Source organism: Mandrillus leucophaeus, unplaced genomic scaffold, assembly GCF_000951045.1.
Source record: "Mandrillus leucophaeus isolate KB7577 unplaced genomic scaffold, Mleu.le_1.0 Scaffold814, whole genome shotgun sequence".
NCBI lineage: Eukaryota > Metazoa > Chordata > Mammalia > Primates > Cercopithecidae > Mandrillus > Mandrillus leucophaeus.
Genome location: NW_012108853.1, coordinates 694,192 through 719,057, shown reverse-complemented (window position 1 = coordinate 719,057; position 24,866 = coordinate 694,192). Strand labels below are relative to the sequence as shown.

General features: G+C 35.4%; 1 protein-coding gene across 3 annotated transcripts in view; it reads right to left on the bottom strand.

Moving 5' to 3' along the window:
- ARHGEF26 (Rho guanine nucleotide exchange factor (GEF) 26) overlaps positions 1–24,866 on the bottom strand; it is a 145,312-nt gene that overhangs the window by 97,266 nt on the left and 23,180 nt on the right. For all 3 annotated transcript variants that reach the window (XM_011967877.1, XM_011967875.1, XM_011967878.1), the window contains exons 5-6: positions 18,179–18,235; positions 14,703–14,863 (exon numbers count right to left, since the gene is read on the bottom strand). In XM_011967877.1, the coding sequence (XP_011823267.1) occupies positions 14,703–14,863; positions 18,179–18,235 (218 nt within the window). The remainder of the gene's footprint in view (positions 1–14,702; positions 14,864–18,178; positions 18,236–24,866) is intronic.

Sequence of the window (24,866 nt, the reverse complement as noted above, 5' to 3'; positions counted from 1 at the left end):
TCCTATAAAATGGGCCAGAAGTCCTGGGTTCTAGCCTTAGCTCTAATTCTAATTAGCTGTGAGATCTGGGGTACTATCTGTAAATTACAGAATGGGACATATGGCCTCTAAACTCAATCCAAAATTCCAGGAAAGTAGTTTATTAATCACAAAACAAAGTAAACGAGTAAAATGAGCTCAAGCACATGGCTTACTAAGATAAATAAATTAACAGCAGGTGAGCTATATCTCAGTCAGCTAATGATCTCACAGTTGATAGGTTTTACAATTTCTATTTCTTATTTTTAAATAAATTACCTGGAGATTGTAAAAGCAAAACTGCAATTATGAGTTACAGAAATTTTCATAAAACTAAGTGTTACCTAAGGACGTGATGTAAAAGGAGTTTCTAGTGAACCTGAAGTATAGATCGGATGACTTTTCCGTAAGCTAAATAAATCGACAGGAACCAAATCTTCCAGATTTAGAAATCATTCAGAGGCAAGGAAATCCAAGAATTATGCATTCAAACTAGAAGTATGTTTCGTATTTTGAACTGTGACATAATCCAGGCTCTGTTTTTCTTTAAATAAAAATTTTCATATTGTAGCTAAAGGATCAATTTAACTACAGTGCAGAAATGTTGGTTTATTAAACTGTTCCATACATCCCAGGTGCCCATTTAATGAAGTTACTTGCAAATACAAAATGATTAACATGTGACTAGTATGGCATTTCTACATATAGAGACTAGATTGAATTATATTTGAATTAAAGGATCTGATAAAGACTCTTAATTTCATGAGATTAATTTGATGAGGGAGGAAAGGAAAGAAGATTGAGAGGTAAGGAAAGGTCACTTCCTCAGTTCCCCCATCCAGGCCGAGGTCCTACTGTGAGGAATACTCTGTTTCTCAAGTACCTGTTCTGTGTGTGTTTATCCCACCAGGTCTCAAGGACAAGGACTTTGCTTGTCAAGCTTACTGTTATATTTCCAATGCCTAGCACAGTGCCTGGTATACAGCAGGGGCTTTCACTCTAAAACATTTTATCAAGGAGTAAGATGTAATGCTCAAGAAGAATCCCATATTCACAGCAATGACTATTTTCACATTAAAATAAAGTCCATAACTCATGCGGACCTATTCATTTAAAGTTCCTAAATAGAAGAAACTACATAAAGAGAGCTTGGGCTTATTTGGGGAGCACATAAAGATTTTAAAAAATGACACTCAGTGTTATTCTTCCTTTAAGACTCTGGCTATTTGATGGACTAAAAGTAAATTGGTACTGGTGCATACAGTGCGTATCGCAGGCAATCACTGTATTAAAAAATTGTACTTGAATGTGCAGAGAATATCTCTGGAAGCTACGGCCCAAACCAGCCATACAGGGGGACTTGTTTCTCACTGCATACTTTTTGGCAGTATTTGAATTTTACACCATGTACATTTATTACTTAGAGTGGTTGTAGGCGGACCCTCTCAACCACTGTTTCCTTAATTAAAGCTGAGTAGCCTCCTCCAGATGGATAAGCATTGAGGCAGCCCTTGATGAGGATACACACTGCTCACAAGAAAAAACACAGGCATTGCAAACGGATCAAAAGCAGCGCTGGAGAATTCAAACTTTTACCATGCCAAACAGCCTACAATTCAATCCCAGCCTTGCTCAAATACATACGCTCACTAAAATTATCAAAATATTATGTCACGTTTTCCTCGAAGATGTTGTACAACAATTCCAGAGGAAAGGAAAAAGCAGCTCCTTTATAAAGCCCTCGGCTCCATGTTTTTCAGAGCGTGGACATTCACTCTCAGAAAACTATGTTCATACATTATCTTCCTATCCTCAGGTTATGTATATGTTTGCTATCTCTAGCAACCCTTTCCCACATTAAAAATAAATACTGGCCAGGCGCGGAGGCTCATGCCTATAATCCCAGCATTTTGGGAGGCTGAGGTGGGTGGATCACGAGGTCAGGAGATCGAGACCATCCTGGCTAACATGGTGAAACCCCATCTCTACTGAAAATACAAAAAATTAGCCAGGCATGGTGGCGGGCGCCTGTAGTCCCAGCCACTCGGGAGGCTGAGGCAGGAGAATCGCTTGAACACAGAAGGTGGAGGCTGCAGTCAGCCGTGATCGCGCCACCGTACTCCAGCCTGGGCAACAGAGCGAACCTCTGTCTCAAAAATAATAATAATAATAATAATAATAAAAATAGATGAATACTGTAGCAACATGTACAGCTAGATTTTTTCAAATCATCCTCAGTAGGCTTTCACTACATCCAGGCCCTGATATAAGTCAGACTTCTGAGCTTAAGGTAATGTTTGCAAAGCTAACTCTCTAAAAGACTGACTTCCAAATCCACATACCATGGATAGCATTTATTGTTTAGAAAAAGCAATAGCAGGAAAAAGAATTCTCCAGTGTGAGCTGGTGATAACAGACTCACAGCAAGTGAAACCTTAGGGCCCTGGTTTTAGGTTAGTTATTCCGATAAACATTGGTTCCATGCTGATGGAAAGCTCGCTTAGCAGCTGACATGCGGAGGGACAAAGTGATCTGCCTAAGGATGAGATTAACATTCCTTATGCAGGTCTCAGGAAAAAGAAATGTGATCAATAAAAACCAGTATTCAAAGTTGGGAATTAGTTCATGCCAGGAAAGTCTGAAATAAAATAGATAAAGGTAAGCAAGTTTCTCCAGTTTGAATATCTGAGTTTCCAAATATAGAGGTCTTCAAAGAGTCCAGAAAAATATGCTTTATCCAACAGTATGCAGAGAAAACGTGTCTTAATTCTAAATAATTATACTCTTTTCCCCATTCGAAGTTGGATAAGGTACTTCATGAGTAACAGAAATATCGCTTAGTGTGTATCTCTCTGAAATATTAATAAAATGATATCCTGATCTCTAAATTTATTAAAATAATGGTAAAATAACATTCTGAACAAATAAAATTATATTACAATCACAAAAGCAGCTTTGTGAAAGTAAACTGGGTATTGGCCAGGAAGACTGAAAAAAGAAAAAGGGTTAAAAAATAAGTCAAGGTTCAAAACAGGAGGTATACATGATCCCTAGGAATGGCATAAGCATAAGTGAGGTAAACCAAACTCCTTCCATATTTAGTATTTTTAAAACCTGAAAAACACAGATTCTCAAACAGGTATATTAGATCCTCCAAAAATCAAAGATAAAATAATTAAATCTATACCTGCAGTATACATTTTTTAAACCAGTCTTCCTAAAAATCCTTAATGCTACTTAGATAAATCCAAGAGAATAATTTCATAATCACTCCAGCTCTGTTTTCAACTGAATGCCTCAAGTAAAATCTCAACTTGTGAGAATGCTTGCTGAGGATTTCTTGGAAAGCATCTTATTCACAGCAGATTTCTTCAGAGCTATCTAAAAACATTCACAAATGTACACCTAAATATTTATAACTAAGTAGTGTGTATCAAATATATACAAGACGCAAGAGAATAAGAAGTAGGAGCCACATCACAGGACAACCTCAGCAGACGAACACAAACATTCCTATTGTGTCCTGTTCTGGTTATTCATATTACTCTTCTCTGCTAGAAAAGAAATTCCAATGAACTCCCGATACAGAGACAGTTTTCCTTGTTACAAAGGGAACTTTGTTTGAATCCCCCACAAGTGACAAGGTCAATCTTAGCCAATCTTGACATTTCTATGGAACCTTTCCACCAAATTTTTTTCAAAGTCCAAGTCATTTCCCGAAACCTTTTTGAAATCCAAAGAAAACACTGTATAGATAAAGTATCTATTAAGTTCTTTAACAAATACCATTCATCATATGTTCCTCAGGATATTTTTTATAAATATATTTTTAAAATTATAAAACAAGGCTTACATTATTTAATCCACATCCTTAAAACAATTAGAGAATGGTAATAATATATTGAATTAATATTAAAACAGTATTCACCTTCTTCTTAGCATATAAAAGGTGATTTCACAATTTTTTTTAAAAATCATATTTTCACAGCTTTTTACATAAAGTTGACACTCTAAAAAATTAAAATATTTTGCTGTGAGGTTGCTCAGTATTTATATCAGCACCTAAGAGATAAGAAATTCTTTAAGTCCTAAAAAGAGACTTGCAAAATCATTTTCTACAAACGTTTATTCTGAAAACAGATTTTTTTAGACCAAAAAGCAGAAAATTATAACCTGAATTAAGTTAGTACTTTCCAAACATACATTTTCTTTTCTTCCTAAAATCACTGTAAAGTAGTTTAAGGAGTTTAGTGTAAGTTATTTGGGTATTTTTTTAATCTGAGGAAAATATATAAAGACAGTACATATGCAAAAGTTAGTAAGTACAAACTCTAGAGACTTCAGATTATGAGATACTTTTATAATCAATTAGGTTATTTCTAGAGAATACTGTAACGCCACAACCATTGGGACACATTCACAGACTGCTTATGCTAAAGATACGGACAATATTCCTCACTTCGGGAACAATGTCCATGAGAAAACGATAAGACAGTGACCTTTATGATGTGCCACAGAGCTGCGCCACAGAAAACAAGATGCTCTTTGCTCTTAAGTCTCCATATTCTAAGAGGTCAAAGACATTCAAACATGAGATAAAAATCGAACCACTCCCTCTGAACTAGCTCCATGGGCGATGTACACCAACAGGAGCAAGTTCAAATAATTTTCCAGATGTGTAATCCCTGGCAGATTAAAATTTAAATTAAAATTTAGTTCTGTAGACTGAACTCTTAACTGCACTTAACAATATATATGTATTTTTGAACAAACAGTCTATGCCAACACATTGTGAAGAATAAAAAAACTCACTAGGTACAATTCCAGTTAGGTGAATGACTTCAAACAAATCCACATAACTAATTTAGGCCTCAGTCTCCTTACCCACAAAAGGGAAATGATAGTACAGTATGTCATCACGATGTTGTTGACAGGTTTTGGAGGCTGCAACTGTAAGCAAAATGATATAAAACTAAACTTATTTTGCCACAGGCTAATTGATATAAACAAAAGTTAAGTTCTTACAGGATATTTCTGGTCAAAAAAAAAAAAAAAAATCCCTAAACTTCTAAATAAACACTCAAAACGCTTCTAATATTAAACATTGAAATAAGTGTAAGCTATCCATACATATAAGAAAGAGAAAATTATTTATCCAATTTCTGGTGAATCAGTGAGTGACAGCAGTGGGTTAAATCAAAGTATAAATGTCTGCAAAGTGAAAATTGGAAGGAGCACCCCCTACTACCATGCAGTTCGAAAACAATCACAAATACGGTGGCTCAATGAGCGCTTTCGAAAAGCATCGTTTATTGTAGTGCATTTGTATGATTATCATATATTATACAAATTTGTATTTCATAATCATTTGCACTCATTCATTCATTCCTTTCCCAAGCATCTTATTCCAGTTCAGGGTCACACCTGGCCAGAGCCTATCTCGGCAGCTCAGGGGGCGAGGTAAGAGCCAAGCCTGGACAGGACACCCCTTCCATCACAGTGCACTCTCACACACCCACATTCATTGAGACTGGGACCACAGACACGCCAGTCCACCTAATGTGCACATCTTCGGGAGGTGGAAGGAAACCTGAGTACCTGGAGAAAACCCACGCAGACACCAGGAGAACATGCAAACCCCACACATGCGATGGCCCTGGCTGGGAATCCATTTTTTCCCCCCCATCAACGTTATAGCAAAACAACATTACTCAAGGATTTGGCATACTTCACAGCATGCTATTAAGGATTAAATCAGATGAAATAAGAAAAGTGTTTGGAGAAACACAGAATTGATGCCCAGATGCTAATAATTAATGCATAGCAATCAGAGGCAATATCCTATGAGAAGCAATTAGAAGGCTTTAAAAAGTCTGCTTTTGAAACTTAATTCATCAACCATCTCCCTTCTACTTAAATCAAGTGCTAGCTTTAACTTGGCTAGAACACAAAGTTTAAATTAAAATCTTTTCCATCAGCCAGAAAAACTGTGTGGTCCTGCTTATTTTACTCACAACTGGCAGAGTCAAAATCCATGTAATGGTTCAAAATCCACAGCTATAAATGCAATGCAGATGAAACACCGCAACCAAACCCTAGTCATTGTTTCTTTTCCCATAAATTTCTACCCTAGTTTAAGATTGATAACAGCTAATGACTAAGTTGGTAACACTTTAGTCTGTCCCAACCAGGCTCATTATCCAAGTTTAAATCTCCATGTGACAACTCAGAATCCACAGACTTAGAACTTGTAAAGGCAATGCAAAAAGAACATAATGGGTTCAAATGCCTGCAAAAAGTGACCAGGAGAATGGTCTAATTGGCAGCTGAAGCATGCCAGGGCCTGCTCTGAAGCACTGATCCAAGGAATCTACCACTCACAAAGAAAACACCAGGCTGGTTGGAAGAAATAGCTCAGGTTTTAGTCCTAATCTAGGTCACACTTAATTCTGTATAATTATGGAAGAATCTATTTACTTCGATTCACTCAATGTCAAAATAAAGATGATTGCTAAAATGTAATATTGTGCAACAACTATCTTTAAAAATAAACTCACGCAAACCATTGCACTAGATGCGCATAAAACAAGACCTGTTCTTTAACTTAATCCTAGACCAATGCTGGCAGAGGCATATACATTCAAAAGTCAACAAATACAAAATCCAGAGACATTTCAGAATACCAGACACAGATGATAAAAATGATTGTAATAACATCAACAAAATAACTGCTGCTAAAGAACTTGCCTAGTGTTACGCTAAGCATTTTATGTGTATCATTTAATCCTCAAAACAACCTTATAGGTTAAGTATACTATCATCCTTATTAAATAGAGAAACTAAGATTTAACGTCAACAAGGACTTGCCTAACATGATACTAAAATGGATATTTCTTAAGGCTTGAGGCTTTTCATATTTCTGCTGTAATCCTCAACTTATTGTTTCCTGCAAAACTTAATAATGCTATTAATAATAATCTATTTGAACATAAATTCACTGACAAAAATGGTAAAATGTTACTTAAACTATACTATGCCAATCACTATTTGACAAAAAGGGAGCAAAGTGTACACACACACACACACACACACACACACACACACACACACCTGGCTACCAGCATTCCAAAAGGAAAGTAGGGCAGAAGGCTGTGGGAGCCAACTGCCACTATACCTTTGTTTCCTGTACAACAGTCCCCTTCTTATGTGGTCCTGGGTCTCCTGGCCCAGTGTTCACCAACGCTGCCCTGCTGCTGGGGTAAAGAGGGTCATCATCTTGCTGCGTACAGCCAAAGAGAGGATCTAGGGTCTGACTACTTCTCAAACAGATTTGCATGAAACTTGCAGTTTTAGTCACACCTTTACCCAACTTCATCATCTATTCCTGCACCTAGGAATTACCTTTAACTTAGTCCTAGACCAAATTAATGTAAGTTAATCACATTCATAGGTCTTTTTCCATTAATACAGCAATTATCTATAAATTATTCCAAGTAACCACAGATTTGTGAAGGAAGAACTAATCAATCAAACAATGCACCACCTTTCAGAGGTTCTGGGATTTAAGTCTGGTTGATTCTTGGTTTTCCTCACTACCAGTCTAGATTTAAACTTTCCTGAATTACTGGGCAACCATCTCAGGTTTTTCTGGCTCCAAAATATTTCAGACTCCAAAATACAGTAGCTATTGTCTCTATTCTTGTTTTCTTTTTCCTTGCATGTTGACCTTTCCATCATTTTTTTTTTTTTTTTTTTGAGACGGAGTCTCGCTCTGTTGCCCAGGCTGGAGTACCGGGATTTTAGAAGAGAATGAATACGGCGCATGTCTCTAATCAGTCATCTTTAATTGGCCTCCTGTTCAATTGTACAAAGACTTCAGATCCCACACTGCTTTTCTGCAGCCTTACCCAAAAGGACTGCATCTATTAAAACATCACTAGTATTTCTTTCTTTATTGAAATAATACCTAAACAACTACCTATTTCTTTTACTATTACTGTAGACACTGGTTGTTGATAAGAGCTGAACAACATAGACTAGAATACTCACATAGACTTACTCTGAAGTACTGTGAAAATACTTTGGGTGAATTTCAAATGAACTTCTTTGTCATTCATCTCAGAGAAAAAGTCAAAAAGTGTCATAAAGAGTAGCTTCTGAATGTCACTGCCTTTCAACTGTCAGTTGAAGAAATTGATTTTAGAAAGAATAAAGTTTCTCTGTTATAGTCAGGAAAATAAGGTAATGGCTTTATTTACCAAAGACTCTGTGGTAAGTTTATATTGAGTATATATGGAATAAGAAAATAACATTTGCTAAAACAAACAGCAACAGCCATTACTTCAGGGCAAAAATTAAACAGGTTCTACAACTTAATATGTTCCATATTCTCTGGCCTAGTTAAATTTCATGTGTTTTTCCTTCAAAATTTAGCTTTAAGAATTAGGGAGGTTGAAATTTTAATATTCATACTATAAAAGACTTTTGAAGGTTTACTGTTATTTGCTTATGCATTAAAGTTTAGAATTTTAATTACCAAATAGAAACACATTTCATAAGGTAAATATGCTATACTATTATTTACATAAATTGTCATTTTCTGGTAATATGAACTCATTTCATAAAATAATATTAAAGCATGTGCATGTAAAGTAGTTTTTAATGTCATATGGCATTTCAATTTTAATACAGTTTGATTAAAATTAGGGAAAAAACTTTTGGAGAAGCAAGTGCGGGGTAAGTACTATTTTGTATGTTTACTATTATTGTAATTTACTCTGCTACACAAAGCAGAAACCAGAGAATTTGGCATTCACTGCTCATTATATGTTGGGAACAAATTCAGTTCCTCAGGACACAAAAGCATATTGATGGATATTTTTACTTTACTCTGCAGAAACCGAAGACAAGCATAGTTTTAGCTTTAAATGGTTTTCCAAAGAATACCAATGTTTTAACTTTGTAATTGGAAAAAGAGAAACAAGTACCTTGCAAAGGTCTTCAGTAGCATATTTTTATAGGGTATTAATAACAGCACATTCTATTGAAAAAAATTAAATGAAAGACTGTTAACATAACCTAGATATTTAGAATGAAAATTCAGAATTGAGAGTAAAAACACATCTTTTTATGAGACATCAAAGCAAAGACTCACCTAATTTTCATTTTGCAGAAAACTTTTTAACACAAAAGACCTTACTTAGACCTTAAGAGTTTCTAAATAGGGGAAAAGGATTAACATTCAGTCTTCTACAAAAGATAATTTTCTTTCCTAATAGTATCAGTCTTTTAATAGGGATGTATCTTAAATTTACAAACAATAGGTATTAGATCATATTCTGTTGCAAATTAATGTAAGTTAATCATATTTATAGGTCTTTTTCTATTAACACAGCAATTATCTATAAATTATCCTAAGTAACCATAGGTTTGTGGGGGAAGAACCCAAAAAAGAAATCAAAGGAAATATGAAAATAAGCAAAGTATATACTATGTGTGACGTTTAGTTACGAATTAAGCCTATTCATTTCTAATTGAAAGATGATATCTAATACTCCATTTTTCATGAGATGATCAGGCTTTTAAGATAGCTGAGGTCCTTAAAAGACAGGGAAACCATGAAACCAGGAAGAGCTCATGAATTTGAGTCAGAGGGAAGAAGTTGGTACAGTTAAAGCAGAAAGAAATAGAGTTGGAAGTCAAAGGCTTTTTCCCTGACATTGACCCAAAGCCATCTAGGCACTACCTAAATTTAAAGAATTTAGCTTTAATCATTCCATGCAAAAGGAAAGTGTATCACCCTTCTTAGGCAGGGTAAAAACAATCAGTAGGATTCTAACTTCCCACACACTCCTTTTAAGGAGGGTTAGACAACAAACAATTGTTAGGCCATGGCACCGACAGAGAGTAACAGGAAGGTGTTAATAAGAGAGGCAAACCCTTTATAGCCAAAGAACATCAAAAAGATCCATGCACACTGTGCAGTTCCTCTTATCCTATTTACTTCATTTCTGTCCCAACCCACAGGCTCCTTAAATGTTTCTTTGTCAAAGTTCTGACATTTGTCTTCTTTTTACTCCATCCATGCATCTCAAAAAAGGCTTTAGTGGCATTTGGGTGGAACAATTCATGCTTATCTGGGACTGCCCTACTAAGTGTAGGATGCCTGGCACCCTGGCCCACACCTACTAATGTCAACAGCCCTCCATGTCTACTGAGGCAACCAAAAATGCATTCCCAAGTATCTTTAGAGGGTAAATACCACCCAAACTTTTCCATTTCAAGGAAAGTGCCCTAAAACGCCTCTACAAATACATTGGAGGGTGTTCACCAACCGCCATGGGTCCCAAGAACCAACAGCCCCTGGGCAGATGCCGCCAGTTGAAATGCTTTGGAATTTAGGAGCCTTGTAGAATAGGAGGCCCTAAGTGTTAACTGAAATGAAAATTTTTTAAAAGAAGAAAAGAATTTTGCAGAGACATACTACTGATACATACACACACACGCACACACACACACAGTCAAAATGATTGTTGTCCCTGCTGTTTTCAAACAGTGTCAACTTACATAAATCTTAGTGTTATTTATTGGCAGTCAACAACCTAAGTCATAATGAAGGGGACTAGACACCACACTGTTAATTTGGATGTCAAGGATGTTCTGATCACAACCTATATTGAATATGTCATCACCTATAGCTATAATTTTTCATTAGGTGAAAGTAAAACAATGAAGAGAGCCCTGGTTATGACATACTTAACAATACCATTCTTACTCTGTAATATCTAATTCAGACACTGATCATTTATTTTATTCAAGATTTTCTTTCACATTTTCTTGGGACTGTAAACTCTTTCATGAGTAATACATAAGTAGTTGTCAACACTTAGGTGTCACTCTTGAAGTTCAACAAGCAAGTCTTACATCAAGAAATGGCCTTTGCAAATCTTCTGAGTACTTTGAATTTCAAAAGGGCTGTATCTGAAATAAGTGTTTCAAACGAAATCAAAAACACTTTTGTAATGTTAGTTATTATGATATAGACATAAGGTTATCATGTAAAAGCTGAACATTCCTAGTTGAAATATAACAGAGATCAAATTATCACAAAGGCAGATATCCATATTAAAGTATTGCATTAGAAGTGAAAACAAAATAAAAATGTAAAGAATACAGATATTTCTTTGTTTTTCTTTTAATGGAGGCTGAAAAGTATTTCAGTTTTCTTTTTTAAATAAAAAAGATAAAAATGTTCAAAATAGCCCCTTACTACAAGCTATGACAGAAATAAAAATTTTTAATAAAATCTTAAATGATTTAAATTTTGTGAATGATTGAAATTAAAGTAAAATTTTAGTCTATACTTTAAATAAAATGACTTATTTCAAGGTTAGCCAATTATGAATTTGTCAGCCATATCCAGTGACTTCCCCTGCATTATTTCGGGCTCACATTTCTTACTGCTTGTTTCTCCTTTCCTTGTGTTTCCTTTTCTAACTACATTATGTTTATTGTAGAAGCTGAAACTTCAGAAAAGTACAAAGACAGAAATTAAAATAGCTCATAATTCATTAAAGATAATTACCCTTTATGTTTTGATAAATTACCTTTCAAATAATTAAAATCTAAAACAATATGAAATCCCACTCTTTAGATCTGCTTTAAAAATCTAAATGTATTAGAAAAAAAGTCCATATTATTAAATATTCCTTTCAAGCATTTTATTGGTTATATAATTGTACACTACATAGGTATACATAGTTTACTAAACTAAACCCATATTACTATTACAGTTCTTTTAGAATTTTCTTTCAGTTTTCCTGACCTCTTAGAGTGATGATCTTTACATGTCTACTAACCATGAACTACATTAATACTTTTGTTATTTATCCTAAGACTTTGTTCATTGAGGGCAGTCTACTTAGGGGTACATACATACTCTACTGAAAAGGCTATAACATAATGCTTGGTATGAATGATAAGTATTCCATAAAAGATAACTAAAATAATAACTAAATAAATGAACATACACGTCCTTCAAGCTTCAGGGAATACCCTGGATTCTAATATTTTGGTACTTGATAAACTCAGTTACGTTCATCATTTCTACTTGTATTAACTTTTTCAGATAAGATGCCTCTAACAGCTTCTATCTTTCTCAGAGCAGAAAAAAAAAATGCTAATACTTTTTCCTTCCCCTTATCAAGCAGATAATTCTCTTTGATTAGCTAAGCCAAACTTACATGTTAACACTGCTGATCTAGTCAAAGAAAATATTCTTCTGTTTCAGCGAGCATTAGAAAACCTCTTTCCTTCCTTCACTTTTGTTGATGTAATGTTAGTGCTTATCTCAAATTTTAAATCGTTTCAATATCATAGAGGAATATTATTAGTTTAATAGTATTTTCCTGACACATACTATGTTCCAGATGGCTCTTATTCATATGGAAAAGCTTATAAGAGAAATGCTAACTAAAACTATGCTCAGATAATCCTTCTTACCTATCAGATTGACAAAAATCTAAAGGTTTGTTGATATATTCTGCTAGAAAGACTTTGGGGAAGCAAGCGTTCATCTATTCTTGGTGGTACTGCAAAACGGTACAATTTCTTTGAAGAAGAATTTGGCAGTATCTTACAAAATAGTATACGCATTTACCCTTTGATCTAGCAATCTTATTTCTAGAAAATCTCAAAGATGGAATGGCTAAAATATAGCAGGGTGTAAGCACAAAGAAAGACTCTCTGTAACAGTAAGACTGAAAATAATCATAATGCTCATATAGATAGGGGGCTGGATGAATAAATTACTGCACAGTCACTTGCTGGAGAAAGGAGTAAAACATCTCTATAAACTACTATGGAGTAACCTCTAATGTATGTTGTTACGTGAATAAAGAGGTTGAGAAAAATAAGTAGAATATGCGTTCATTTATCTAACAAAGGGAGGGGAATACATATACACAAACATATGCATATGTTTATTATAAAAAACAAAGAAAAACAACTTATTTAAGAGTATCTATACGGGAAGGGAATAGGATAGAGGGGTCGGAAATAGAAATTAGACTTCCTTTTTCATGTTTTAAGCTTAATTGAGGTATAATTGATATATTTAAAAGTACCTATTAATATGTACACTTTGATAAATTTGGACTGTCTATGGGCTTTGAATATATCTAGTTTTACAGAGAAAAGCTTGGATTTTTTTTTCTGGCTATCTACTGAAACAGCCTAAAACCACTTAGCAATGAGCACCCCTGGTACTCACTGAAGTTTTAAAATACCACTTCATCTCAAAAGACACCAGAGCTCTTTGGGAAAATGGCTGATTCCAGGCCTGGAGCAGGAATTGTAAAACATAATCTTTTAACATCTTAAAATGTCATATAGCAAGAAAATAATCAAAAAATATTAAGATCAAAGATGAAACAATTTGAGCATTAATAAATAGAATAAGGTGAACTTTACCACTTGAGTATATGAACAGATGGATGTACCTTTCCCTTTATAGAAATATTTCGGCTAATAAATGAATAAAGAACGATAAATTAGAGTAACACTGTTTTGCAATCCTTAATGAATTAATGGATCTGGTACTGATTACCACCCATACATTATGTGCTTCGTGGGAAATTCTACAGAACAAATGACCTGATTTCTTCAACAAATAATTCCAAGGAAAAAAACATAAAAATGAATGAGGAAAGTTTTTTAATGTGCAGACATGCTATAATCTCCAGGATAGAGGTAAAAAAAGAAAAAAGTAAGGGGCAGAGTAGTGTTTACAGTATGGTAAGATTTAAGTAAAAACAAGAAAAGAATATATGTACACACATATTTTTTCTTACATAATCATAAAGTATTACTAAAAAGATATACAAGATAGCAAATGTTGACTGTGGTTGTGTTTCAGGTGGCCAGGGAACAGTATATGAATGACATTTTACTATAGGATCTTTTGTATTTTTGGAATTTTAAAACATGTGAATCTATTACTTACAAACACAAAAATTAAATAGAATAAAATCATAAAAGCATCATCATAAGTATGACCACAACGGTGTAGTTATGTAAGAAAATAAACTTATTCATAAGAGCTGAATAGTGAAGCATTTATAAGTAAAACATCCTATGTATATAGTTGGAAAAATTTAAGCAAAAATCATAGATAAGTAAATATGGAAAATTCTAACAACTGCTAAATATAAGTTTTGAATGAATAAAAGTTTATTATATGATTTTATCTACTTTTCATGACGAAAAGTAAAGCAAAAAATCTTAAATATAATGAAAATATATATTATTAAATTGTAGCCAGATACTGCCTATAGAAGACTCAAGCCTGAGGCTTACTCTTTCTTTACTGAAATGGATGAATATCACAGACTAGTACCAAACCAAGGCCCTCTCCTTGATGCAATCAGAAATAAAGAGCAAGTGAAGTGGGGAAAGAGAAGGAATAAAGTGACTTCGGACAGCTGTCTGCTGTCACAATTCATTACACACTGAGCATCTGTCTATCCACCAAACTTGAAACATATCTAAAATTTATTTCAAGGAATCAAGACAAAAGCCAATTAAATGAGACTTTATGACCTGAAATGCCTTCCTGTAGAGATAACAAAGTGTCTATTAGTATGCAACTTCTTGGCACAACGAAAGGCAGAGTGCAGCCCACTTACTTTTTGCTTGCCTCACAGACGTCTGTAATATTGGAGAAAAGATGGTGCCTCTCGGTTTTAGTCATTGTATCACTCAGTTCTTTAGAATTTTTAAACATTCGTATCAAGATCTCCAAGCTGAGCAGATATGAATGTTCAGAGGATATGACTTCAAAGATAGCCTGGTAAGAAGGACAAATAATTGTATTATTAATTATTTTAATTAAAGAACTAAATATAGCTGTCATAATTTTGCTATAAGAATAACAAGATATTCCACTTTTCAAGCATAATATCTTGGAAAGTACAAAAAGAGAAGCATTAAAGAAACAACATCACCAAACTACTCTCTTTACATAATACACATTTACCCAAATCTTAAAAAATAATCACTATCTGTAAATATGAAAAAAATGAAAGCATGTGGATGACTTGACATCATATCCTGAGGTCATGCCTTTGCCAAGGGGTAGAATCTACAGAAGGAAGCTCGAGCATGTCATAAAATCTCAGTGTGACATTCATTAACCTTTGGGGTCATCTCCTCCAGTCCTGCTTTCAAAGCATGCTGCTTTAGGGAAAGTGAGGATTTATGGTCCTCCCTTGAGACTCAGAGAAAATTTCTCACACCTTCCTTCCCTTCCCTCTTGTGTGTCATGCTCTTCCTCTCTCTATGCTTAATCTAATTTCAGTCAATAACAGCAAATATTCTGGTAGGACTGTGTCTACCCTCAAAAGGTTCTTATCAGCCACAGGAATTCTTTTATATAAACTCATACAATTGAAAGTAATTCCATCTGTTCAACAAGTCACACTCTCCACTCTCATCAGTGTCTCAAGAAGGAGCAAAGGACTCTCTGCAGAGACTCTCAGAGGCAGGCACACAGTGGTTTTCCTGATAAGTACTAACGATGAAATACCAACCCACATATGTGGATAAGACTCCAACGCCCTGTGTAAGGAATTCATCTAGAGCCTTAATAAAATCAAATTCAGATCCTCTAAAAAGGGACATAGGGAAAATGCAGGCCTAAGATTCACAGCCTTCCTGGAAAGCTCCCTGGTAATGCTGCCTTCATCACCCTGATCTCCAGGGCTCCACCCCTTCAAGTCCTTGCCCCAAAGAGCAGAGAGTACTGTGCTGGGTGGGAGCAGGAAAGGCACAAGCAGGTGCTGATGGGTGCTCCATATTTTAGAAATCAGGTTAGAAGTGCTAATCTCAGTGTTCACCTCCAGTTTTAACTTCTGTAAGGTTTAGGGACTTGGGTCTTACTTAAATGTGTTAATCTAGCCTCAGCTGTGTTTCATGAAATTAAGTGATTTAACTACCTGAAGAGTAAAGAGTTAAAAAATGTTAAGAGTCTCATTTAACCTGTATGTTGTGTAATTTTTTCAATCAATACAATAACCCCCAAAAACTATACACAAAGTAAATTAAAGAAAAAATTACCTTCTGGACCATAAATAATGGATTTCAGGTGTTGATGTATATGATGCCTTGGAATGACTTAAAATATTTGCAACAGCAAAGACATTTTTCACTTCTTCAATGCTGAACTATGCTAATTTATTAATGTGATTAAGTGTTGAGGGTTTTGAGAACCAAAAATTAATACTGCTGAATTCAACATTTTACATAATTTATTTTAATTTGTTTTTGAAGGGCATAAACTAATTAATAAAACCTTTGTTATCTCCAAAGGAAAACATTTAGGGTTATAAAGTCTCATTCATTTGGCTTTTGTCTTGATTCCTTGAAATAAATTTTGAGGTATGTTTCAAGTTTGGTGGACAGACAGATGTTCAGTGTATAATGAATTGTGACAGGAGACAGCTGTCTGAAGTCATTTATTTCATTCCTTCTTTTCTCTCACTCTGCTCAGTCTTTACTTCTGATTACATCAAGGAGAGAGTGTGTAATCTAATCCAAATATCCAAACTGGGCAAAAAGACATAATGAACTATTTATAACAGATCACAGGAAAAGGTAAATAATTGGTAGTTTATTATAATACATTTAATAAAATAATTGCTAAAATATACTGCAATAATACTATCAACTTTTTAAAAGCAAATTAGGTTAGACCTGTTATATATAGCAGGTAGAAATAGCTAAATAGGAATAGAAAGTCTGAATAAATATTTTCAGAATATGATAGAAATAGGCAAGGTTTAAATATATAAGGTTTAAAAGAACAGAAGTGTTCAAATGGGATTAATACCTTGGAGGAGCTTTTAAATTTAGCCACAAGGAGAGGGAAACGTTTTTACGTCACAATGTTAACAGTGAAGGAAAAAGTCCCATCTACTGTCCAGCATTGGAAAAATAGATAAAAAATCTTTAAAGGTGATGTTCATAGAAGAGAATACTATATGATGATTGAAATGAATGATCTAGATTCATATGCGTTAACATGAGTAATCTCAAAAATAATGTTGAGTGTAAAAAACAAATAATCAAAAAATATGCACAGAATAATATCATACCTATATATTTTCACACACATGCACAAAAAAATATGTGTGTGTAGGTTATACATAATTTTAAAACACAGGCTGGAAGTATACGTACCAGTTGTTGTCTCTGGGGAGGAAAGGAAAGAAATGGGACTAAGGAAGAGAATGCAGGCCTTCTACACTATCAGTTTTATGTTCTTTTTAAAAAAGGAGAAAAATTACAATTGTTATACATTTGTTAATTCTCAGTGGATAGGTACATCAAAGTTCTATATTACTACTTTTTTAAAACTTGGAAAAATGGCACTATACTGCACCCTTAAATTTTGCTTTATTCTTCATGTCAACCAAAAAAAAAAAGGGACATCCTTGTGTCCTTTGTGGAATCAATTTATATGCATGCATATGCATTGACATACACACACGCACACACACTAATATGCATGAAGCAAGAGGAAAACACTTTGAGAGCTTCACAATATTATTACAATATGCAGTTTTCTCAAATTGCATTGATTTAAACTTCAAGTTGTAAAACTCCATTATTAACTTGTTTTTACTAAATAAACTTTTTATTTTGGTAAAATTTTAAATTTATAGAAAACTTGCAAAGAGTGTTCAGAGCCCCCTGTATGCTTCATCCAGCTTTCCCTAACCTAGGGTATCTTACATAAATAGGCTCCATTTGTCTATAGACTAATGTGACCATCAGTTTTTCCATAAACATCCTTTTTCAGTTCTAGGATCCAACGTTGGTTTCATTCTTTATCATATTTCTCTCAGTTTAAATACCTGAACTAGGGACTTTGTTGTTTAAAATCAAATGATGTTGAGTGATATTGAGATATTTAAAATTTTTTTCTTTTCTGGGGGCTTATGTGTAGCTTTACTTTAAAATGATCGCTTACTGCTTGTGTTAAACAAATACAATTTTCAAAGGACAACACTGAACAAGTGCACACAAAAAGTGAAAACACAAACGAGCGGAGACTGACACGCACACTCCAGAGCTCTAAAGCAGCTGCTCGATAGAAACATACCTCTTGTCTCTTTCTTTCCTCTTGGCTTACTGTCTGAGATAATCCATTTCTTTTCACCTAGGAGAAAAAGCAAAGTAGAGTTGACTCATTTATCAATACTTTAAAAGTTTCCTTATTATTCAAGGCATAACTCTACGCCCTTCAAAAATGAATTAAGATAAACTATACAAAATGTTGAATTCATCAAATTATTATTAATTAATCAGCAATTACTTACTAAATATTTATAGTGTACCAAAAATATACTAAGCATTTTACACCCTTTTTCCCATTGAATCCTCATACAAACTCTAGAAAGCCTCATACAAACTCTAGATACTGTTCTTTTCCCCATTTCACAGATGGGGGTAACAACTGAGGCTTAGGATCCAAGAGCACGTAGCTAATAGGTAACAAGGCCAGGATCTGCATCGATGCCGGTCCAATTCCAGGGCTAATGCTATTAGTCAACATTATTGGTTAGGGACCCCCTACTTTATATGAAAGGCACCCCATTTTAAGGGTTGGGCTAGCATCACTAAGACCCCTTCTAATACCAAGTCTGTACCAGTTTTCATGTGTTTTTTTAGTCCACATATGTCTTGGAATGTTCTTAGCTTTACCCACCATCCTGACCCTGGGTCAGCCTGTCAGCAAGAATTCATGGTTAAAAAGGATTCTTTACACATTTTAATAAGGGAGGAGACTGGCCAGAAGAATGTAACCCTTCAGAGCTGCTCCCTTTGGTTAACCCTGACGAGGAATTTCACAGGATTTCCTGCATGACCCAAAGCCCGGCAGATAGATATACAGGTGTCATGCCCACAATCTCTGCAGGTGAGGTCACCAGCAAGACTTTCCATGCCAGTGGCATCTCCACCCAAATGGGGTTCAGACCCAAAAAATCTTGAGAAGAGAATGAAAAACCTGGGCTTAGAGACCTACACAGATGACAGGTAGTTTACTGAGGCATTAAGAGTATTTTGTCCCATCAACAGAGAGGGCAAACCCACAACTAAAGTACTTGCTCCTTTGAAAGGAAAGAGAAGGTAGTTTTGACAAAGATAAAGCATTAATATACAGAATTATAATCTTTCACTAATACTAACATGACAGATAGTAAAATATTCCTTTAATAAAAAAGCCATCAGTAAGGAACTAGCAAAACTATGGTGCTAGAAAAAGAGATTCCGGGAAGCATTCTTGTATTCTGATTAAGAAAACTAAAGGGTCGCACATTTGGGGAGCCTGAAAGTTCCCTCTAAGTTATGACAAAGCAGCTCCTCATCGCTGGCTGCCAGGCTGCTGCTCCTGGGCCTGTGCTCCCGTCTCCATCCTTCCGTGCCCTGTAACAGAACAGGCTCTCCAGATTCTACCTCCGAGGCCCAGAAGAGTCATTTTGTCCACCTGAGGCATCATTCCACAGTCAACTCCAAATTAAGTAGCACCATACAGCAGATGTCTGGAGCAGAAGGTCATGAACAGGCAAGAAGATTTCAGAGACTGATCAAGGTGGAGAGATGAAGCCCAGGAGGGGAGAGAATGATCTGAAAAGAGGAAGAATGATTTGAAAAGGGAACCCCAAGAAGACTGAGAGAGAGCAGAGAAGAGACAATCAGGGGAGAATGAGACTGTAGGTGAATAACATCAAATGGAAATAAGGAAGAAAGAAAGGCAGAGAGGAGAAGAGGGAGGAAGAAAGGAAAAGGAAGAAAAGAAGGGGAAAGAATGTGTACAAAGTTTTTCATAGGAAATACCTCTGAAAATTCTCAAATTCAGAAACAGTGACCTTATCTGCAAACTTAAGTAAAAATCACTTGACGTTCCAGGCTTTTTTAGCATGAAAAACATACGTTTATACCTACAGTCTTAACATATACATCCTTTTTGAAGTTTACCAATTTTTGCTAAGAGAATCTAAAGTATTGTCAAATTTATCACATTTCTTCAAGTGTTTCTATTGTCTCCATTTGTGGGCAAGAAAATATAATATACCAGCTTTTAAAACCTACGAGTCTTACTTGATATATAAGGTGAAGGAAATTAAAATTGTACAGGCTCCTTTTTCTTATTTATGTATTTATTGAGACAGAATCTCACTCTGTTGCTCAGGCTGGAGTGCAGTGGCGCTATGTCAGCTCACTGCAACCTCCACCTTCCAGGTTCAAGCAATTCTCCTGCCTCAGCCTCCTGAGGATGAGCAGCTGAGATTACAGGTGTGCACCACGGTGCCTGGCTAATATTTGTATTTTTAGTGGAGAGGGGGTTTCACCATATTGACCAGGCTGGTCTGGAACTCCTGACCTCAGGTGATCCGCTCACCTCGGCCTTCCAAAGTGCTGGGATTAGAGACGTGAGCCACCGCGTCTAGCTTCATTTTTAAAATATACATTTCATACCAGCTTCAGCTAGGTACAAATGGGAAGACGTAGACAGCCAAAGCAATACTCCTTTAAACACACAGCGGGCCAAAGCAACCTCATTTGAACTTTCTTATTCCTCACTGGTTTAAATTTCTTATTTAAATATGTCATCGACAAGTAGAACTGCAAAAGTAGTTTTTAACAAAGCAGTAAGAACTGGATTTAATGTGAGGTTCTTGATTTTGTATAATCCAGCCAATTCATAAAACTGTTCAAATCTGTGGATTCTGAATTTTAAAGAGAATATATGAACATATGTCAGTACCTTCAACATTTTAAGTAGATAGAAAATAATTCAAATAAAATGACAGTGAACAATACTACAGTTTTGACATGTTAAAAATATGAGCATATATCTGTGCCTTATTAAGACAGTGAATGCACAGAACTCGCTAATGTTATAATAGTTTTAAATTCATAATTACAAATTTACTGTATAATGGATGCTGAAATTCTTGACCTGTGATCTTTATAACTGAAAAATTTTGCATGTCAAAATGAGATAGAAATTAATAATTCACTAAACCTAATAAAGAACACTAAAAGATATTTCTTCTATGGATATGATACTGTCTAGTTAGACCCAAAACATAGGTTATGAAATTTGTAAACGGGTAAGCTCCCAAAGTATAGATTCAAAAGGTAATTATTAGACACTCCATCTAAAATCATGCCAGTTTCCCTTTTGATACCTTGTGCTATGGTCTGAATGTTTGTGGTCTCCCAAATTCATATATTGGAATCCTAACCCCTAAGGTGATGGTATTAGGAGGTGGAGCCTTTCAGGAAGTGATTAAGCTTTGCCCCATGAATGGGATTAATACCCTTTAAAATAGGCCCCAGAGAAACCCCTAACTCTTCTACCATGTGAAGAGGTAGCAAGAAGGCACTAAGTGTCAGAAAGCAGCCCCTTGCCAAACACCAAATCTGCCCTGATTTGGGGCTTTCCAGCCTCCAATGCTGTGAGAAATAAATTTCTGTTGTTTATAAGCTACCCAGTTTATGCTCTTTTGTTATGGTAGCCCAAACTAAAGTACCTTGCAGGTCTGAGCTTCTCAGATAAATACCCTAAGAAGGAACAGACAAGCTTTAGACTGTGAGTCCATTATTACACTCGTTCCAGTTACGCTAAGCATCTCCACCTTGCAGAGAAATGTGTAAAAGAACTATAAACTCTGTGTAATATTTATTGGTCTTTGACTCCACTAACTGGAATAGGTTATGAGCCAAGTTCTCTAAGCCCCCAATAGATCCTCAAATTGTCATTTACACAGAACTTATCTATGGATCTAGCCAGTCCTACAGCTGTGGAGAGAACCAAGATTAGCACCAGTCCCTTAACTGATCAGATAATCATTTTCTGTGAAGTAAAGAGGGACATTTACGTTCTGACACCCTCTTTGTTCTCAGACCCTCCATGACTTGATACTGTTTCTAGATGAATGTGCATTCCTTCTATTTTTGACCACCAGCTAGGGAAAACAGATGGGAAGACTCCAAAAGCCTCACCAACCAGAAAGACTCAAAAATGTAGCCAGTTAAAAATTACATTAGATTTACAATCCAAGATCACTCTGTCTCCATAAAGCACTAATTTATACTGAACACCCATTTGAGCTAAGACTCAATGGACTTTACTCATTTGCTGAAAATAAGTTTGTTTTTCATGTCCATTGGAGATTCTCTACTTACAGACTTCCTTTCTCAAGAGCTCAAATGGGAAGGGATTTCAAAGTGAAATTATACCACAGGACACAATCACTTTCAGGTCCTTTCTACAGACTTAATGCAACCTGAGTAGTCCCTGAATTACAAATGAGCTAGAGTTCTTTCACTGTAAATAACATGGGAACAGCAGCAGTTTGAGAGTATGCTTGAAATCCCTAAAATGAAAAATCTGCCAGAGTCCAGAAAGAGTGTCCTCTGTAACCAGGCCCAACAGGCTCTCTTTAACCCCACTACATCCACAAGGAAAGGTTCTAAGACATCACTCTACCTAACTAGGTGCTGCCACAGAACACAAATTTCAAAGGGCCAGAGATTTGCATAACCAAACACTACATATGAGGTCAAGATGGGTCATCCTTTTGGGAAGTGGTGGGTTATCAGAAAGAGAGAATGCTCTTTTTAAGAAAAGAAAAAGTAGAAGGATAATAGCACCTATCATAAAATCATATGCTTAATTTAAAAATGCATCAGGTAATATGCCAATGACCTCCAAATTTATTTGTTCAGAAAGCTGATCTCTCTGATGTCCTGTTGTTAAGCTTAATTCTGCAATCCTCAAAAAGTGTTTGGATCTCAAGAAATAGCAAGTACTCAGCCTCAAGCAGACAACATCGAGTTTGATAAAATAATGGAAAACTCAGATAAAGCAGGCCAGGACATTTGCTCCTCTATGGCCGGCATCACCATCTACAGACAGAGCCAGGATTCCTGAATGAACCCAAATTTACAGACATGAAGCTGAGAATACAAACTACAGATACGTAATTAAATGCACAAGAATGAACTGTTGTGCTTCGTACATTTAGGAGATAAACATGCATTACTTCATTTGCACCCAGCACTCACTAGCTTGCTACCCACGTCAATTCCTGATTCAGAGTTCTGGTTGGTTCTTAATTTATTTCTCAAACTACCATTATATCAAATGTTTACCATGAACCAGGTACTGTTCCTTCCATGCATCTAAACCCTATAACAATTCTGTGAGGAAGGCATTACTATCCCTAGTTTATAAATAAAGAACGGAGACACAGAAAAGTTAAGTCATTCACCCTAATAAGTGGAAAGCTGAGATTCAAACTCAGGTCTGCTTGTCCACCCCCAAAGCCTGAGCTCTTCATCGCTGTAGCACACTGCCTTCTAAAACTTCAGAGTTTTTAAAGAGCTGTCCAAGCTACTCTTCTCCTAAATTAAGTTCCTCCCCCTGAATGCCCCAGAAACAACATCTCTCATTGGCTTCCTGGCTTCTGCTGCAGTGAAAGCTAAGCTGTCAGCAGGGCTCCCTGGTCATTTAACTTGTTGATTAATCCTGACATTTCTACCACCAAACAAATTCCTCTCTTTTACTTGTGGCTCTCTCTAACTTGCATTCCCTGCTGTGGGTTACTGAGCCTGGACCAAAATGTATTCTCTATCCCCCAAATGAACAAGAGATCCAGTTCTCATGTATCTATCAGCTAAATTAAGAAGAGAAAATGAGGTTAACAAATACATGAAAAGCTAATGACACAGAATTAGCAAGGACGAAAGGGAATAAATTCAGGGTAAAGGGCAATTCTATAATTTAACCAAAGATTATCAATTTTTAAACGTGCACTATTTAATAAAATACTGGGGAATAGACCAGACTTACAGCAGTGTTTAACAGCTGAGGAGTTGGGAATGGTGGTAAAGTCAAGCAGCTTTCAATCTTAACTCTTACATTTATTTTTTTTAATAAGGAGAAGGTAATTCTTTTACTTCAGTAGTTCAAAAATAATTATTCTTAAAAACTTAATCAGCTTTAAATTTTGAATTTTAAATTGAAAAATTAGAAACAAACACATATAGATTAACAACAGGAAATTGGTTAAAAGAGCTAAACATCCACTTATTTGAGGAACTAGTATGCGGGCTTTAAAAAGGTTGTTGTAGAAGAATATTTAATGACATGGAAGGTCATTCATAACACTGTTAAAAAAAAAGGTGATAAAACAGCAGGCTTAATAACATGAAAAGATATTTACAACATGAAGAGAAAAAAATGACAAAACTATTACTACATTATTGATTTTTGCATAAAAGACAACCCCTCTCTATATATATTTTTAAAACTGAAAAGTTATACACAAAAATGTTAATAGTGATTGAACAGAAAGAGATAGTTCGATTTTTTTTATTTTTATTTATTGGTACTTTCTGATTTTTCTGTACAAATACGTCTTGGCTTTGCAATTAAAGCAACACTTTGAATAACAAAAACTGAAATACTACTTCAACATCCTCTCCCAAAAAAGAAAGAAAACTAGAGTAGGGCAGACAAGTAGAACTGTTCAAGGGTGCCAATAAATACCTCTATTTCTTTGTTGCTGCCCCAAAGAGAAACTAGAGAAAGGAGAGATGACCACCTGTAGATAAAAGAAATGAGAAGCTAAGGTAAAGGGAGGCAGTAAGAAAGAAAGATTTTAATCAAGTCCAAACTGAGCAATGGCTTATGAGACAGTGCTGAAAATGAGTGATGACAGGCCGATCTGCAAGCATGAGAGATAAAGGAGGAAAGGCCTGTTAAGAGTCTGTGT